Source organism: Dysidea avara, chromosome 11, assembly GCF_963678975.1.
Source record: "Dysidea avara chromosome 11, odDysAvar1.4, whole genome shotgun sequence".
Taxonomy (NCBI): Eukaryota; Metazoa; Porifera; class Demospongiae; order Dictyoceratida; family Dysideidae; genus Dysidea; species Dysidea avara.
Window position 1 is genome coordinate 9,409,621 of NC_089282.1, and position 14,230 is coordinate 9,423,850.

The window sequence follows — 14,230 nt, forward strand, 5'->3', positions numbered from 1 at the left end:
ATGGTGTGTGCATACAGTAGATATGTGTGTATACAATAGAACTTGTGGACACTTTACAGAATTGGGATGTAAAACTTTGGAGTCGGATCTGTTGACTCCATTTTTCTTGATGTGGAGAATTTGTTAAAAAGTTGGTTTCACTATTTCAAATATTGCCCCAGTTGATCTTTTGACTACAGGGGAACTTGAGCAGTACTTGAAATTGTTCCATGTTGGAGAGCTGCAACTTGATGTTATAATATGTAGATGTAATACCCTTCCCAAAATCTCAGATACACCCCTTAAATTGTGAGTGACAATTACACTGTATGTAGATCAGTTCGATCTTGAGACAGTCTAGCTAATATGTAAATATTTCCCAGGTTAAAACTGCATGCACCGAACACATTTCCTTTCACACTTGTAGTGCTGAACTGACTATTAAGTTTGATATCCAAGAGCCCAAGTGTCTTAAATTATGCCTGTTTTTAAAGTAACACATTAATTTTCACTTGTCCTTAAATTCAATTTCAAAAGATTTGTTAACCAGACTTTTCAACTTGCACTGCATGAGTAGTTACTAATGATGACGATCAGTAGCTAATTTGAAGTGGATCACCACACTTCATTGTTCATGAGGAGTACCCTAATATCACTTAAAACACGGACTTAAAAATCCAGTGGACACTTTCCGGCTCCCCTGTAGAAAACCAGTCACTTTTCAGTCCTCCGCTTTATTCCGGTACTTTCTTCCACTTCAATGGATCAAGCTGGCCCCAAGTACGAAGTATTGGTGGTCTTCAACTGAAAGTACGCAGCACTATTGGTGCTAAGGCTACTGATACGGCGCCCCGCTTAATATCTATGGCACGTGATGAACTGACGGAGCTGTAGCATTGGCAAACCACCTCCGGCTGCCGGAGCTCTAGACACATCGATATATATATATATATATACAAAACAGCATTACCAGGAGCTTATAAGCGCCGAAGGTGTGCCTTGTGGCGCTTATGAGCTCCTGGAATTACACATTCTCAATAACAAAGTGGGCATGGCTCACAAAAATACATGGTCTGCTGCAAGATAACAATCATTGAATGAACGTGGCTCCACGTAAGCTTGCAAACAACAACAGACATTGGTTTGTGCTATACAGACTGCAATACATCATAGATAGTATATTCTCCGTACGGTACGGAGAATATACTATCTATGAATACATGCACCTACTGATAATGGAGGTGGCTCGTGTATGCTTGTAATCCCAATAAGTGGGTATGGCTCATAAAAAATCTACAACTAGCATTAATACACTTCCACATTGTCAAACTAATTAATTTGTTTCTCACGTGATCCAATCCGGGTCAAACCCAGATAATCTGTAAAGCCGGATGACCTGTAACCCAGTTTCAATGCTGGTTAGGTTGTTATAAAGTAGCAGAACATCGTGTTTTATTACCGAATTAAATTTTGTTAAAGCTTCCTTTTACTATATGTACCCCACCTGTAAAATAGCTGTGGTTCAGTATGGGATGATACATCAAATATCATGCATTGTTTTTGTTTTTTAGCAGTCAATCTGCCAGAAGGTGACGAGGTGATAGGTGCTACCAACTGACGATTCTATTGTAATTGAGAATACTAATGTAGTATATCTATTAGATATATCTCTATTACATATAACCTGTTGTATTGTGTGTGCAGTAAATGCAGTGAAAAAGAGAAATCCTTGAATGTCTAAACATGTACAAAAGTGTGCCAGTAGGTTACCAGGTTTTTGAATGACTGATGTCAGGTAACCATCCTTCAAAACTGTTGTCCTTTCCTCCTCTCAAAAACACTATTTCCTGGCTTATACAACCTCTTCTCCTTCAAATGTGTGTTATCACTAGCCCCAGCATATCCAGATTACAAGCCAGTGCTCTTATCCAAGGGGGTGGCTCATATGATTACAAGTAGAAGGAAAATTAGGAATTATATGCTGGATTATGAGAAGCTAACACTAGTAACCAGTATAAATTATAGCATTATATGTCTAATAATTTTAGCTCAGTTGATACTAATGTAAGGATGTTGAGAATTATTAGCTAACACTACTATTCTACTAAGTAACGACCTGTGATTGATCCACAGTGACAACTTGTTAATGTTGTTAACAGTTTTTGAGAGTGATAATGACATTTACATTCTCCTCTCCTTTTGACAAGTGTACTCCACTTGTAGTATAGTATTATCATAAATACACAGCTGCTATAAAAGTGCCCAAATATCAAGCACATTATAATCCATTGGAAGCTGAGGATGAATTGACTGCTGTACACATAAAATTATAGATGACATTATTCAAAAGTTGTGAGTGTTGTAGTGTACATAAGCAACAATACTCACAGATGTTTATAACAAGAGTTCATGATATAATTAAGTAAATGAACTCTTGCTTATAGTTGAGCTGATCATTAAAAAGTGAAATAAGTGACAGTGTAGGTGTCAAGAGCAGACATGTGTGGTTTACCTCCATTACAAGTTTGGGAAGGTCATAAAAGATTGCCGCACAGTGTAATAATGTGACAGGGGGGATTTTGACGAAATGCTTGCCATTCGTCAAAATTTTCCTTGTCAAAGTTCACATAACTAGTTAATTAGAATACTTCTGGTGCAGGACATTCGTCAATATTCAAGAGATATAGAATTCATCAAAATTTTCTCCCGTCAAATTATTACGCTGTACGGTATTCATGGCTTCCCCAAATGCAATGTAGGGCGAAAATTTTGAATATTGGGTCAGACACTTAAAGAGAACATTAGGGTCAAGCAGCACTACAAAAGAGCCAAATTTCAAAAACTTTCATTCATGAGTTATGTTTTTGAAGGTTCAGCCGACTTGTACATACTAGAGTTGCAACAATACAGTGTATAGATGTATTTATTTATTGCCTCTGCCGTATCACGATTCAGTGATATATTGCACAATACAAAGTGGAGTCTAAACATTGACGGTTATGTGTTGCTTTTTAAAAGACATAAGACATCTTTCTTTGAGAAGCATTACATATCATTCGATTTAACTGCATTGTACAATAATTTGATTGCCAACCATAAAAATCCTAGGTTAATGATATGTTGATATATCACAATATGTGATATATCAATACGGATTGATCTCGTAGTTGTATCAATACAGTATGACTGTCTTAAAACAATACGATACACAATAGATATATTGTTGCATCTCTAGTACATACTATAGTATCACTGGGAACAACACCTATTGCCATCAGGCATCATTGCATAATCACTGCCATATAGAACAGCCACATAGTCCCCTTTGCCAGCCACATAGTCTCGCATCCCACTTATTTAAGCACCACATGCAGATCATCCGAATTTGGTAGAGGCATCGGATAAGCATTTCTTCACAGTATAAATGTTTGAAGAGTAAAGCATAAAATTATCCTACAAGGTAAAAAATAGATGGAGTATATAAGTGCTGGGTTGTTTATTGCTCCTATAATTATGTGAAAAAATTGAGAGCACTACGCTTGTATAGTATTAATTGTATTGGTTTTATGTATGTATTTAATGAAAATTTTAGACACAAAGCCCATTGAGATCAGCACAAGTAAAGTGTGTCATACTTATATCAAGGCTGAAATTAAACCCATGGCTATGGGACCATTTGGTGATATGATAAGCCCACCTGAAGGATTGGGTGAAGAATTTGAAGACAAGATAGGCTAAGAGAGATGGCTGCTAGTGCTGCTGCTAAAGCAGTTGTCAACAACAATAACCATATAACTCTTATAACAATGCTGCATTGCATTTTAGTTTTAACTGCAATGACATGGTAATGGCCATGCATTCTTAAAATTTAAAATTTTGTTTGCCTTACAGCAAAGCTGCATGATTAAAATTTTTTAGCAAACCCAAAATATAATGCTTACAATACAAACTCAATGCTCATGCACTCCAGTGCTAAAAATAATAGCTGGCCATTGGCCATGCTCCAACCAATTTCAGCAACTGGCTGACAAAAATCCATTTTTGTTGAACAAATTTACATTTTCTATGGGGAAACAAATTTATACCTACATTTTTATCTTTAAACAAGCAAGTATCTCTTTGCTGTGGTGTTCAATGAGTGATGTGTTAAAAACAAATTGCTGATAAATGTGGGCCTCATTGTAGGTACAAACAAGTGCATGTTATATTGAGCTAAGTGTCCTGTCAATAAGATATCTGTGGGCCCCATTCTACTGAATCCAGATGCTTGATATCTTCTAGCATTCTTCACTAATAGCACACCTCCACACCACCTATATAAACAGATGATTAATGGCCATGTCCACAAAAATGTTTATAATTAACAACTGTAGTAGCTGAGCAATGACATCATTATGTCTTCCCTTATAAAAGAGTAAATACTGTAAACAATTTTATTATTGTATAGCCGAGTCAGAGCAGTGCTAGCTATTATGAGGTACACTATTGTAGCAGTACTAACTGTACTAGGAAATTCCCTAGTGATGGCTGAAGATGATACCTGCAGTACAAGATATGGATTTGATATTGACCTTTCTGGATTATCTTGTGCTGATATATACTACAAGAACCCTGAAAGTCATGGAAGGTCTGGCTACTATGTTATCAAAACTGATCATCTCCACTTTGTCTACTGTGATATGGAACTAGAGTGTGGTGGTACCAAAGGAGGCTGGATGAGGATTGCTAACATTGACACTAGAAGAGGAGACCAATGTCCTAGTGGATGGGTGAAAATCATTCTTGTAAAGCAAACAATAATGCTGCCGGTTGTTACTCTACTATCTTTGGTACACCACTCTCTACAAGTTACAGTGAAGTGTGTGGAAAGATAATTGGATATCAGAAAGGAAGTATGGATAGTTTTTACCCATCAATGGAAGGTTTACTACCTATTATCAACCTATAACCATGTCAAGGTCTTTAGATGGAGTATATGTGACTGGGCCTGCGAAAATAGGGCATGTGGGCACATGATTTTCGCCTACTTTTTCACACTTCTATCACTCATACCTTTTTATACAACTACGCTATGGCAATACAATTTTCAGCTCTTTATCAGCATTTAATTGGCTTTATGATGCAATTTACAGAATGTAAATATTGCGTTCCAATACTGAGATATGACCTGTAGTGTGACGGGATGTAGTTTGTGCCCACATGCCCGGTTTTCGCAGGCCTGGTCACATATGTTGATGGAATATCGATCACTCTTGGTAGCCCACGTAAGCATCTATGGACTTATGCAGTTGGACTCAGTGATGACTACGAATATGTATTATAACTGTCCATGTGCTAAATATCCTGGACCAGAATCTCCTTCATTTGTTCATAACCATTACTACTGTGAGTCTGGTAATACTGGAAGGTTTGATGCTAGTAAACTGTGCACTGGGGACTTATTGTGGGACGGAGCTGGTTGCCTTTCTGAAAACAGCTGTTGCTACCATGCAACCTGGCTTGCCATGGTTTTATCGTAAACTTCCTCAAGCGGCAAAAAATGGAGATATTGAAGCAAGAATCTGCAGAGATCAGCATTTTAATGATGAAGACCTTCCAGTAGAGCAATTAGAGCTATATGTACATTAGGTATTTAACTATAGTATTGGTTGATGTAGCTGTAGTAGTTGATAATTAGGCAGTTGAGAAGTATTGTCAAAACGTTTAATTCACAGAAATATCTAGACACATGCAGGTAGTGCATTTGTGGTTAAATTGGCAGACACACGACATTGCCAAGACCAATTATTGCTTAGTACTTGTACTATATATACGTATGTCATTGACCAAAGAAATGCAGTGATCTGCATTAAGGTATTCCCTAGAGAGCAATACTGTTCACTATGAACCATATTTAACAAGCCACAACCACCAATATGGTTAAAGATGAGTAAGGCCACTCCAAATAAATTCTCTGTTTCCCGTCCACCGCCCACATCTGGTTACTGTCAGCTCTAAATATTCTATTATTCCGTATTCTTCCATTATTTTCCAGTTATTCTTGCATACTGGCAGGCTCAGTAAAAGCCATCCTGAAACAGTGTCAGCAGTGCTATCAACTCTGCACAAACTTCACGTTTGTGCTATTTTTGCAACTTAAAAGGAAAGAACAAGCTTGCTTTTATGTAGCTGCTTATGGTTTTGCCAGGAAAATAATGGCTAGAAAAGCTGCCAACCTTATAATGAAATAATGGAAATGAACCGCCCGCCCACATGCAAATGTGCCTGAGTCCAGGACGGGAAACAGACAGGAGTGGCCTAAGCTTGTACTTATGTGATGACTACAGGGTAAACTAACTTGTCATTGTTTAACTACAGGGAAACAACCTATCATTATTTAACTACAGGGAAACAACCTTATCATTGTTAATTTGCATACTACATTCCAAAACCATACTGCTATACAGTGTTGGGGGTAATGCGTTATGTAACGCGTTACATAATATATTACTTTTGTGGTAACTAAGTAATATAACGAAATACGCAAAAAAAAAACTCAAGTTACTTTACTTACAAATGTAACGCGTTACCTAAGTAATATAGTTACTGTAACGAGTCTATTATTACATAAGATTATTACTACAAGTAATGAAGTTACCAATCTCCTTAGTGATCCACTGAGTAACGCCTAGCCACAACGAAGTAATGAAGCCTACTGAATGAAGCTTATTCACCAGCTTCTTACTTATAACCAAGATTTGCACATTGTCCAACAATGCAATCATGTCACGTGATAAGGTGGTAGTTTCACACGTGACAGCTTAAGGCTCCTGCTTCCATAGACGCCTACAGTGTATTTCCGGTTGGTTGACTAGAGAAACGAAGTGTTAAAAGTTGCGTGCTTGAAAGTAGCCAATGAGATCGGTAGCCTTCAGTTTAAACTAGCGCCGTCCGCCTGGCGTGAAATTTCATTGGTTATTTCTATTCACGTGATATTTTGCATTTGGCTTACGTGGACAACCAACCTGAAATAGACTGTACTGTACTCGAATATCTGTGCTCCAATTTCTTTCATGGCTGCTGTCTGCAAGCTTAATGTGGAGCCACGCCCACTAATCGAGTACAAGTTCAAGTCTAGTCAGTAAGCCACACCCATTTCGGGCATATGCGTGGAACCACACTAATTTACCAGTTTCAGCAGTATCCATCGAAAACCTACTTCAACACCCAATGTTTGAAAATAATATTGACGAAATTTAAATTTGGCGGTTTAGTGACGAATTGCCAATTCGCCAAATTTAGTTCACCGCCAAATTTAATTGATATAGGGTATGTAATATTATTATAGTTACTTTATTTTATGGGTAATATGTAACTGTAACTAAACAGTTCAGTCGCAAGTAATATGTAATATGTAACTATAGTTACTTAAAAAGCCATGAATTATAAATTAATAGACCTTGAAATTTATTGTACTACGTAAGTCAAATTGTGACACTATTATCTATCTGTATAATTATATACATAGTACTGAAATACACAAAACAGTACATCTGACAACTACTCCATGATTAGAACTGTTATGCAGTTCAGTAACGCATTATCTAAAATAGTCTCACAAACTGCATATGTATCTGTTGACACATTGTGGTTTCCATTCAAATTCTGATATCATAAGACTAAAAAGAACATCTAAAGATGAGCATGAGACTAATGTAGGTGATATAGATTATTCAAAATGGTTATTTGTTATTGTATATATGTGACCACTAGGAAAAATCAATGCCTTCAACTCCCACCCCTGTAAAGTGTTCTTGTATTGGTGAACATGACTCCCTACTGATTAGAACTATTATGTCAACAGCTATCATCAACAATTGCCTTTTGCAATTGGCCCTGTTACAGCCAGGCTTGGGGTCAAATACTTTGAAAAGTATTTAAATACAAATACAAATACTCTGAAAGTATGAAATACAAAATACAAATACTTATACCTAGGGTGTATTTGAAATACAAATACTTTTAAAAGCATTTAAATACTTTAAAAATACTTCTGTACTTTGATCCTTTGATCTGAACTACACGTTACACAACCACCCAATAGTACATACTTCTGTTTTAATATTGTTCTAATAAAAATTTCAAATGTATGGTAAACACAACTGTAACATTATAATGCCAGAAAACAATTGGAGTATATAGACTTCTTGCTCTTCTTAGATGACATTTTTGAACTATATGTTACAAGGTTTGAATGCTCATACCAAGAGTTCATAATAATTATACAGTAGAGAGGGAGGAAGAGTGTCCAACGCTGCATCTCCCTCGCTCTCTATATTATGAACTCTTGCTAGTACTTATATACTATTCAACTTCAAAGAAAAGTAAGTTCTTCATACATAACTCTTCCCATTCAAAGAAATTGAAAGAAAATAATTAGTACAGTAATTGCTTTATTCTGGTGTCAATAAGTGAAAGAGATCATCTTCCAACCAAATAAATTTTACAGATTAAGTCATACAGATTCTCTTCCAAGCAAAAGTATTTGAGGTATTTGCAGAAAGTATTTTAAGTTTTTACACAAAGTATTTAAGTACAAATACAAATACCTGTTGTTTCAAAACTTCAAAATACAAATACAATTACAAATACTCAAAAAAATAGTATTTAAATACAGCTAAATACAAATACTCATGTATTTGACCCCAAGCCTGGTTACAACCTCATGTAGTTGCTATTGATCAGGAAACAGCTTTGCGTATTCATAAGTTTGAGAGTACAAAAATGTGTTGCTTCTCTTCACAAACATCAAGTAACTTATGGAATCGAGTTGATCAACTGACTTTTACTTACATGATTTTCATCCTAATTTACATCATCAGCAAATTCAAACTAGCTCTGTTTTTGTCAACTTCGCAAAACTCCCCAACCTACATCTGCTCATATTTTGAATAGGCAGATACACCTACCTTCCTGATAAGTAGGTATTCAGTGGAAATGCCATAGTCTTGTTTGATATTGACGGCTACAGAACTAGCAATGTCCCACATCTTATCATCCTGACATTGTAATCTACCAGCCATCAATCATTAATAATTTCAGAACTACATGCACTCAATCAGAGCTCTGCAAGCTACAATCCAACAGTCTGTAGTGCTCAAAAAGCCATCAGTTCATCACAACGGATAATTTTAACTCATGATTGTCCTGATCAAACAGAACATTTCCAATTATGCGTCTTAGTTAAATGCATGACTTGTGTTAATCTTTGGCATAAACGTCAAGCATGTATTGTTTATTTTTGTAGTTTCTTTGCCATGTCTGTACTGTGTATTTTGTACATATAGTCACATGCGCCCAAGGTATTTGTAATTGTGCATGTTTAAATTCTCAATGATGGTTTTTCTCTCTTCTAGTATAGGAGGTCTGCAACCATACATACTACCAGTAGAATCTTTATTTATTTTTATTATTGCTTTACAACACCAGATGTGCAAGATTACAGAATTAAAATGGGGAATGTACAAAGTAGTGTGGTGGTGTTGAGGGTCAGATGGCAACATGTGCCAACTGCCCAAACGAATTACTTATAATACTAGTCAATTACTTAACTACAGTACATTTAGACAACATACAAAAACACAGACTTAGCTACATAAATGATTAAAATTTACAGGGCAGGAGAATTTAGAGCACTTACAACAGGGACACAAATAATGGAGGGTACACAATTGTTGTTTACATTAACAAAATGATTCCAAAAAATAATAAGTTTTTAATTGTCTTTTGATTTGCTGGTTAGGGAGAGAGGTATTAATCACTGGGAGAGAATTCCATAATCTGGGTAATCTGTAAAAGTAGGAGTTAGGTATTGATTAAGTTGGTAGAAGAAGACTTGTGATGAAGTTTAGAGCCACATGATCTGGTAGGATTGCAACTAAAAGATATGAAATTAAGTATGTTAAAGCTATTATTATTAGTGAACTTCAATGATTTAATAAAAAACAAGATGTCTGCAAGTTCGTATACATACATTAAAGGTAGCATTCTAATCTCAGACTGTATATATAATCCACACAAAAACAGCCAAGCTGTGAAAAATGATGCGGTCTTAAAAAACCTGGGTGAAAAAAGTTGTGAAATCAAAGGTGGCAGCCAAGAAATGGCTGCAATGATGTTAATGCTAATAAATTTTAACAATGTATACAGCCATTATTAAATTTTTTAGCATTAACATCATTGCAGCCATTTCTTGGCCGCCACCTTTGATTCACAACTTTTTTCACCCAGGATTTTTAAGGCCGCACCATTTTTTCACAGCTTGGCTGTTTTTGTGTGGATTTCACTTCTTTTTGTACTTTATAAGGCCCCAAAACCAGTCTATGGCTGACTTTGAGGTTTGTTTTTACTCACATTTCTTCTTTTCTATGTAGATACAATGATGATTATTGACTCTGCTATATTAGTTCTGAAATATGCACCCCGTGATACTTTAGCTAACTAACTAGGTTAATTGACTAACTTGTCTACACTCTCTATAGGGACTAACCAGTCTTTACCATCTATAGCAACTAACCTGTCTATGTTGCAATTGTCTATGGTGAATATAACATGTCTATAGTGTACTGTCTACAGTATACTGTCTACAATGATTAACATATCTACACTGCCATAAGTTACTAAATATAACCTGTTTATGCTGACTAATCTATAGTGACTAACCTGCAGCTGTCTATAGCAACCTAACCTGACTATGCTGACTAACATGTCTATAACTACTAATCTGTCCATACCACCTATAGTGACTAGCAAGAGGACTAACATGGCTGTCTATACTGACTAACATATCTATGCTGTCTATAGCAATTGTCCTGTCTATATATAGGGACTAACATGTCTACAGTGTCAAAAGTGACACTGTCTATAGCAACTAACCTGTACAGGTAGTATAGACAAGTTAGTCACTATAGAAAGTGTACACAGCTTAATTACTATATAGACATTCAGGGGCAGTGGAGCAGGCCTAAGGGTATGGGGCCAACTTTGGCAACAAAATGTTCACAGTAGAGTTTGAAACGTATAATAGATGTTATTCATGGGTGTCTGGGAACTTACCCCCAGGAAAATGAGAAGCTCTGAGAGTATTTCACTACTTTCAGATTTCAAACAAATGTAAAGGTGACTGTTCTATTAGAGTGGTTGACTGTTCTATTAGAGTGCGTATCTCAATATTTCTTTGCAAGCACTATCGGGGGGGTCATGGCTACCCTCCCCCCATCCATGTAAACAGCATAGATAGTTTATTCAATATAGACAGTCACAATACAATGTAAACAGGTTAGTCACTGTGGACAATAAAGACAGGCTAGCTACTATAGACAGTATGGACCAGAGGTGGATTTAGGGGGGTGGGGGCTAAGGGGGCTGTAGCACCCCCCTTCCTTTCTAAGTTAGTATATACTCGGCCAATAAAGCCCTAAATCTTCCATGTGTATCAAAAGCAGACCTATTTCAGGAACTATGCATCACTACCAACACTAATAATGTCTATGGATTGTTCCTGTTCCAGGAGAGTATAGCTTCTGTTTCCTCAAGAGTTTCTTCCAAAACAGGTTCGATTGTGGGTTGCATTTCCAGTTACAAAAGTTTTAATTGTGGGTTTTGTTTTATTCAGATAATTAGCAGTGTTTTCCACTATGGCTATATATAAGAGGTGATTAGTGTGGCTTGTATATTTTTATTTGATTCAAAAAGCGCTAGTTGGTTTAATTGGTTAGAGTTATTAGCTTCAGTATAATATGTACTATCAACTCAGCCATTTAGCAAACTGTAGTCTTTTGGTAATTTACAGTCTCTTAAGGCAGCTATAGCCACTTTTGTTTATGAATGTTAAATCTGTATCAGTTACCTTCTGATATGACCCCATTCTGTGAGTTATGGTGCTGGCATTCGTAGCTAGCTATAGATCAGTCTTCATAACCTGGCAGATCTAGAAATAAGTTTACTATCACCATAGGTGTAGCAACCCAGAGGAGCAAGGGGGGCTGGAGTACCCCTTGCATTTTCTGATTGTAAATTACAAAAGATTGGGATACTCTAATAGAGCAGTCAGTTACTCTAATAAAGCAGTCACAGTATAAAGAGAAGCAGTGTAGCAAACTATAAAGTTGTGAATAAGGATGTTTATGTACTTTATCAGTGATACAACTTATATTATTTAGTGAAGGGCAGCCATTCTTAGCAGGTGTTGACCTCTTTTTTTTTTCTTTTTTTTTGCTCTTCATGCAGCACCAAATTAGAGCTACCCTATCTAAAAACATCTTGCTACGCCTATGATCACAACAGCAAATTCAGAAAGCTCATAAATGCAAATATAGTTGCACTTTTCTATGGATTGCCAGTGGACTAGCGATTAGCTATTAGCTAGTAATACCCTGCTTTGTGTTTCACTGCATTCTTCTGCTTTTCAGTACATTTTATTTGGTGTTAAGGTGACAAAGTGTCACTAGGCTAAGGAGCACGCATACTAATAATTGTGATCTCATTAGTTCAACACCACTATTACTTAGCTATACATGTTTCTGCCTCACAGAATGACACAGGTTTAGCTGATTAGAGCATGGTTAAGAGGAGCTGATGTATTATGGTATATAGCTAGCTATATCTAAATGCTTGGTAGATACAAATGAAAAGATTATCATGCATGCATGGTATCTATACTCAATGCATATTGCAATCAGTCTTGATTTAATGGAAAAGTAAAATTTAATGATATAAACATTATTTTCCACTGAAAAACACTCAGATTCATTTTTAGAGGGCCTGATTTTCAAAAATTTCCTGGGGGGGTGGCATCCCCCTACATTGGCATGCTTTGTATGCTAAATGTAGCCATAGCAAATTTGACCATGGATACTACATGAATTCCACCACTAGGACTTAAATTTGTGAGAAGGCTTGGTATCTTCTAATGTCTGGTTAGTTACCTATGTCCCTGTCAAGCTTAGCCCTCCTTTCAAAAAATTCTAGATCCACCCCTGTGGACTATAGTGTAGACAGCTGGTTAGTCACTACAGACAGTTTCATCACTAAAGAAAGTATAGACAGTTTAGTCACTATATAGACAATGCTGTGACATTTACAGTTTAATCACTATAAACAGGATAGACAAATTAGTCACTATTAACAGCATTGACAGTTTAGTTACAATAGACATGTTAATCATAGTGTAAACATTATAAACAGCATGGACAGGTTAAACACTAGTTATACACTGTATAGACAAGTCACTATAAACTATAGTGTGGACATCTTAGCCGGTCACTCCGGACAGTGAGACAGTTTAACACGTACATATATAGCTACAGCATAGCTAGCTGGATATGCAGGTTATAGTAGTCACTATAAACAGTGTAGACATCTTAGTCACTATAGACAGCATAGACATGCAGGTTAGTCACAGGATAGCCGCTCATATGCATATAGATAGCAGCTATCAGTAACCACGGCTACAGGCTAGCTAGTAGTGATTTGCGATATTAGGATTTTGGTTTCGGTATGATATCGATACGATAATTGGTAAAATATTGAAATTTCGATACTTTTTTGATATTTTTTCTTTTGATGAATTGCGTGGGGCAAATTTTATAATTAACAGCTATGTTTTATAGAATTTATGATGAAGGTAATAACAAGACTTGGAAACTGGTAGACACCTTTTAAAATGGCTAAACTGTACATAGCTGAGCTTCATTTCTACTGTGATTGCACAATCACATACCAAAAGTTGTAAATTACCAAAATATTACTCAATATATTGAAAACTTTAGCAAAATATTGAGTATACGATAAATATTGATATCAGTTATAAAAATATTGAGATTCAATATGGCATCGGTATTGAAAAAAATATTGCAATGTCGCTAATTTTTCGGTATATTGCACATCACTACTAGCTAGCAGTGTTGGGAGTAACGCGTTACTTATGTAACGCGTTATGTAATATTATTACTTTTGTGGTAACAAAGTAATATAACGAAATACGCCATGAAAACAGGTAATATAACGCAAGTTACTTAACTTACAAATGTAACGCGTTACCTAAGCAATATAGTTACTGTAATGAGTCTAATATTACGTAATATTATTACTACAAGTAACGAAGTTACTAATCTCATTAGTAATCCTCTGAGTAACACCTAACCACAACGAAGTAATGAGGCCTACTGAATGAAGCTTATTCACACTTATAACCAAGATTTGCACATTGTTC

The 14,230-nt window shown here is 36.1% G+C and overlaps 1 protein-coding gene across 1 annotated transcript; it reads left to right on the plus strand.

Annotated features, from left to right (window-relative positions):
- The first annotated feature begins 4,364 nt into the window (after window positions 1-4,364).
- LOC136237652 (uncharacterized) lies at window positions 4,365-5,461 on the plus strand. The gene is made up of 2 exons (XM_066027870.1): window positions 4,365-4,901; window positions 5,196-5,461. The coding sequence occupies exons 1-2, from the start codon at window positions 4,745-4,747 to the stop codon at window positions 5,300-5,302; spliced, it is 264 nt and encodes an 87-aa protein (XP_065883942.1). The 5' UTR covers window positions 4,365-4,744; the 3' UTR covers window positions 5,303-5,461.
- Window positions 5,462-14,230: the final 8,769 nt, after the last annotated feature.

Coding starts and splice junctions, on each gene's coding strand:
- LOC136237652 (XM_066027870.1), top strand. CDS start 4,745: ATGGGTGAAAATCATTCTTGTAAAGCAAACAATAATGCTGCCGGTTGT. Junction 4,902..5,195: donor TTTTTACCCATCAATGGAAG/GTTTACTACCTA, acceptor CGGTTTTCGCAG/GCCTGGTCACATATGTTGAT.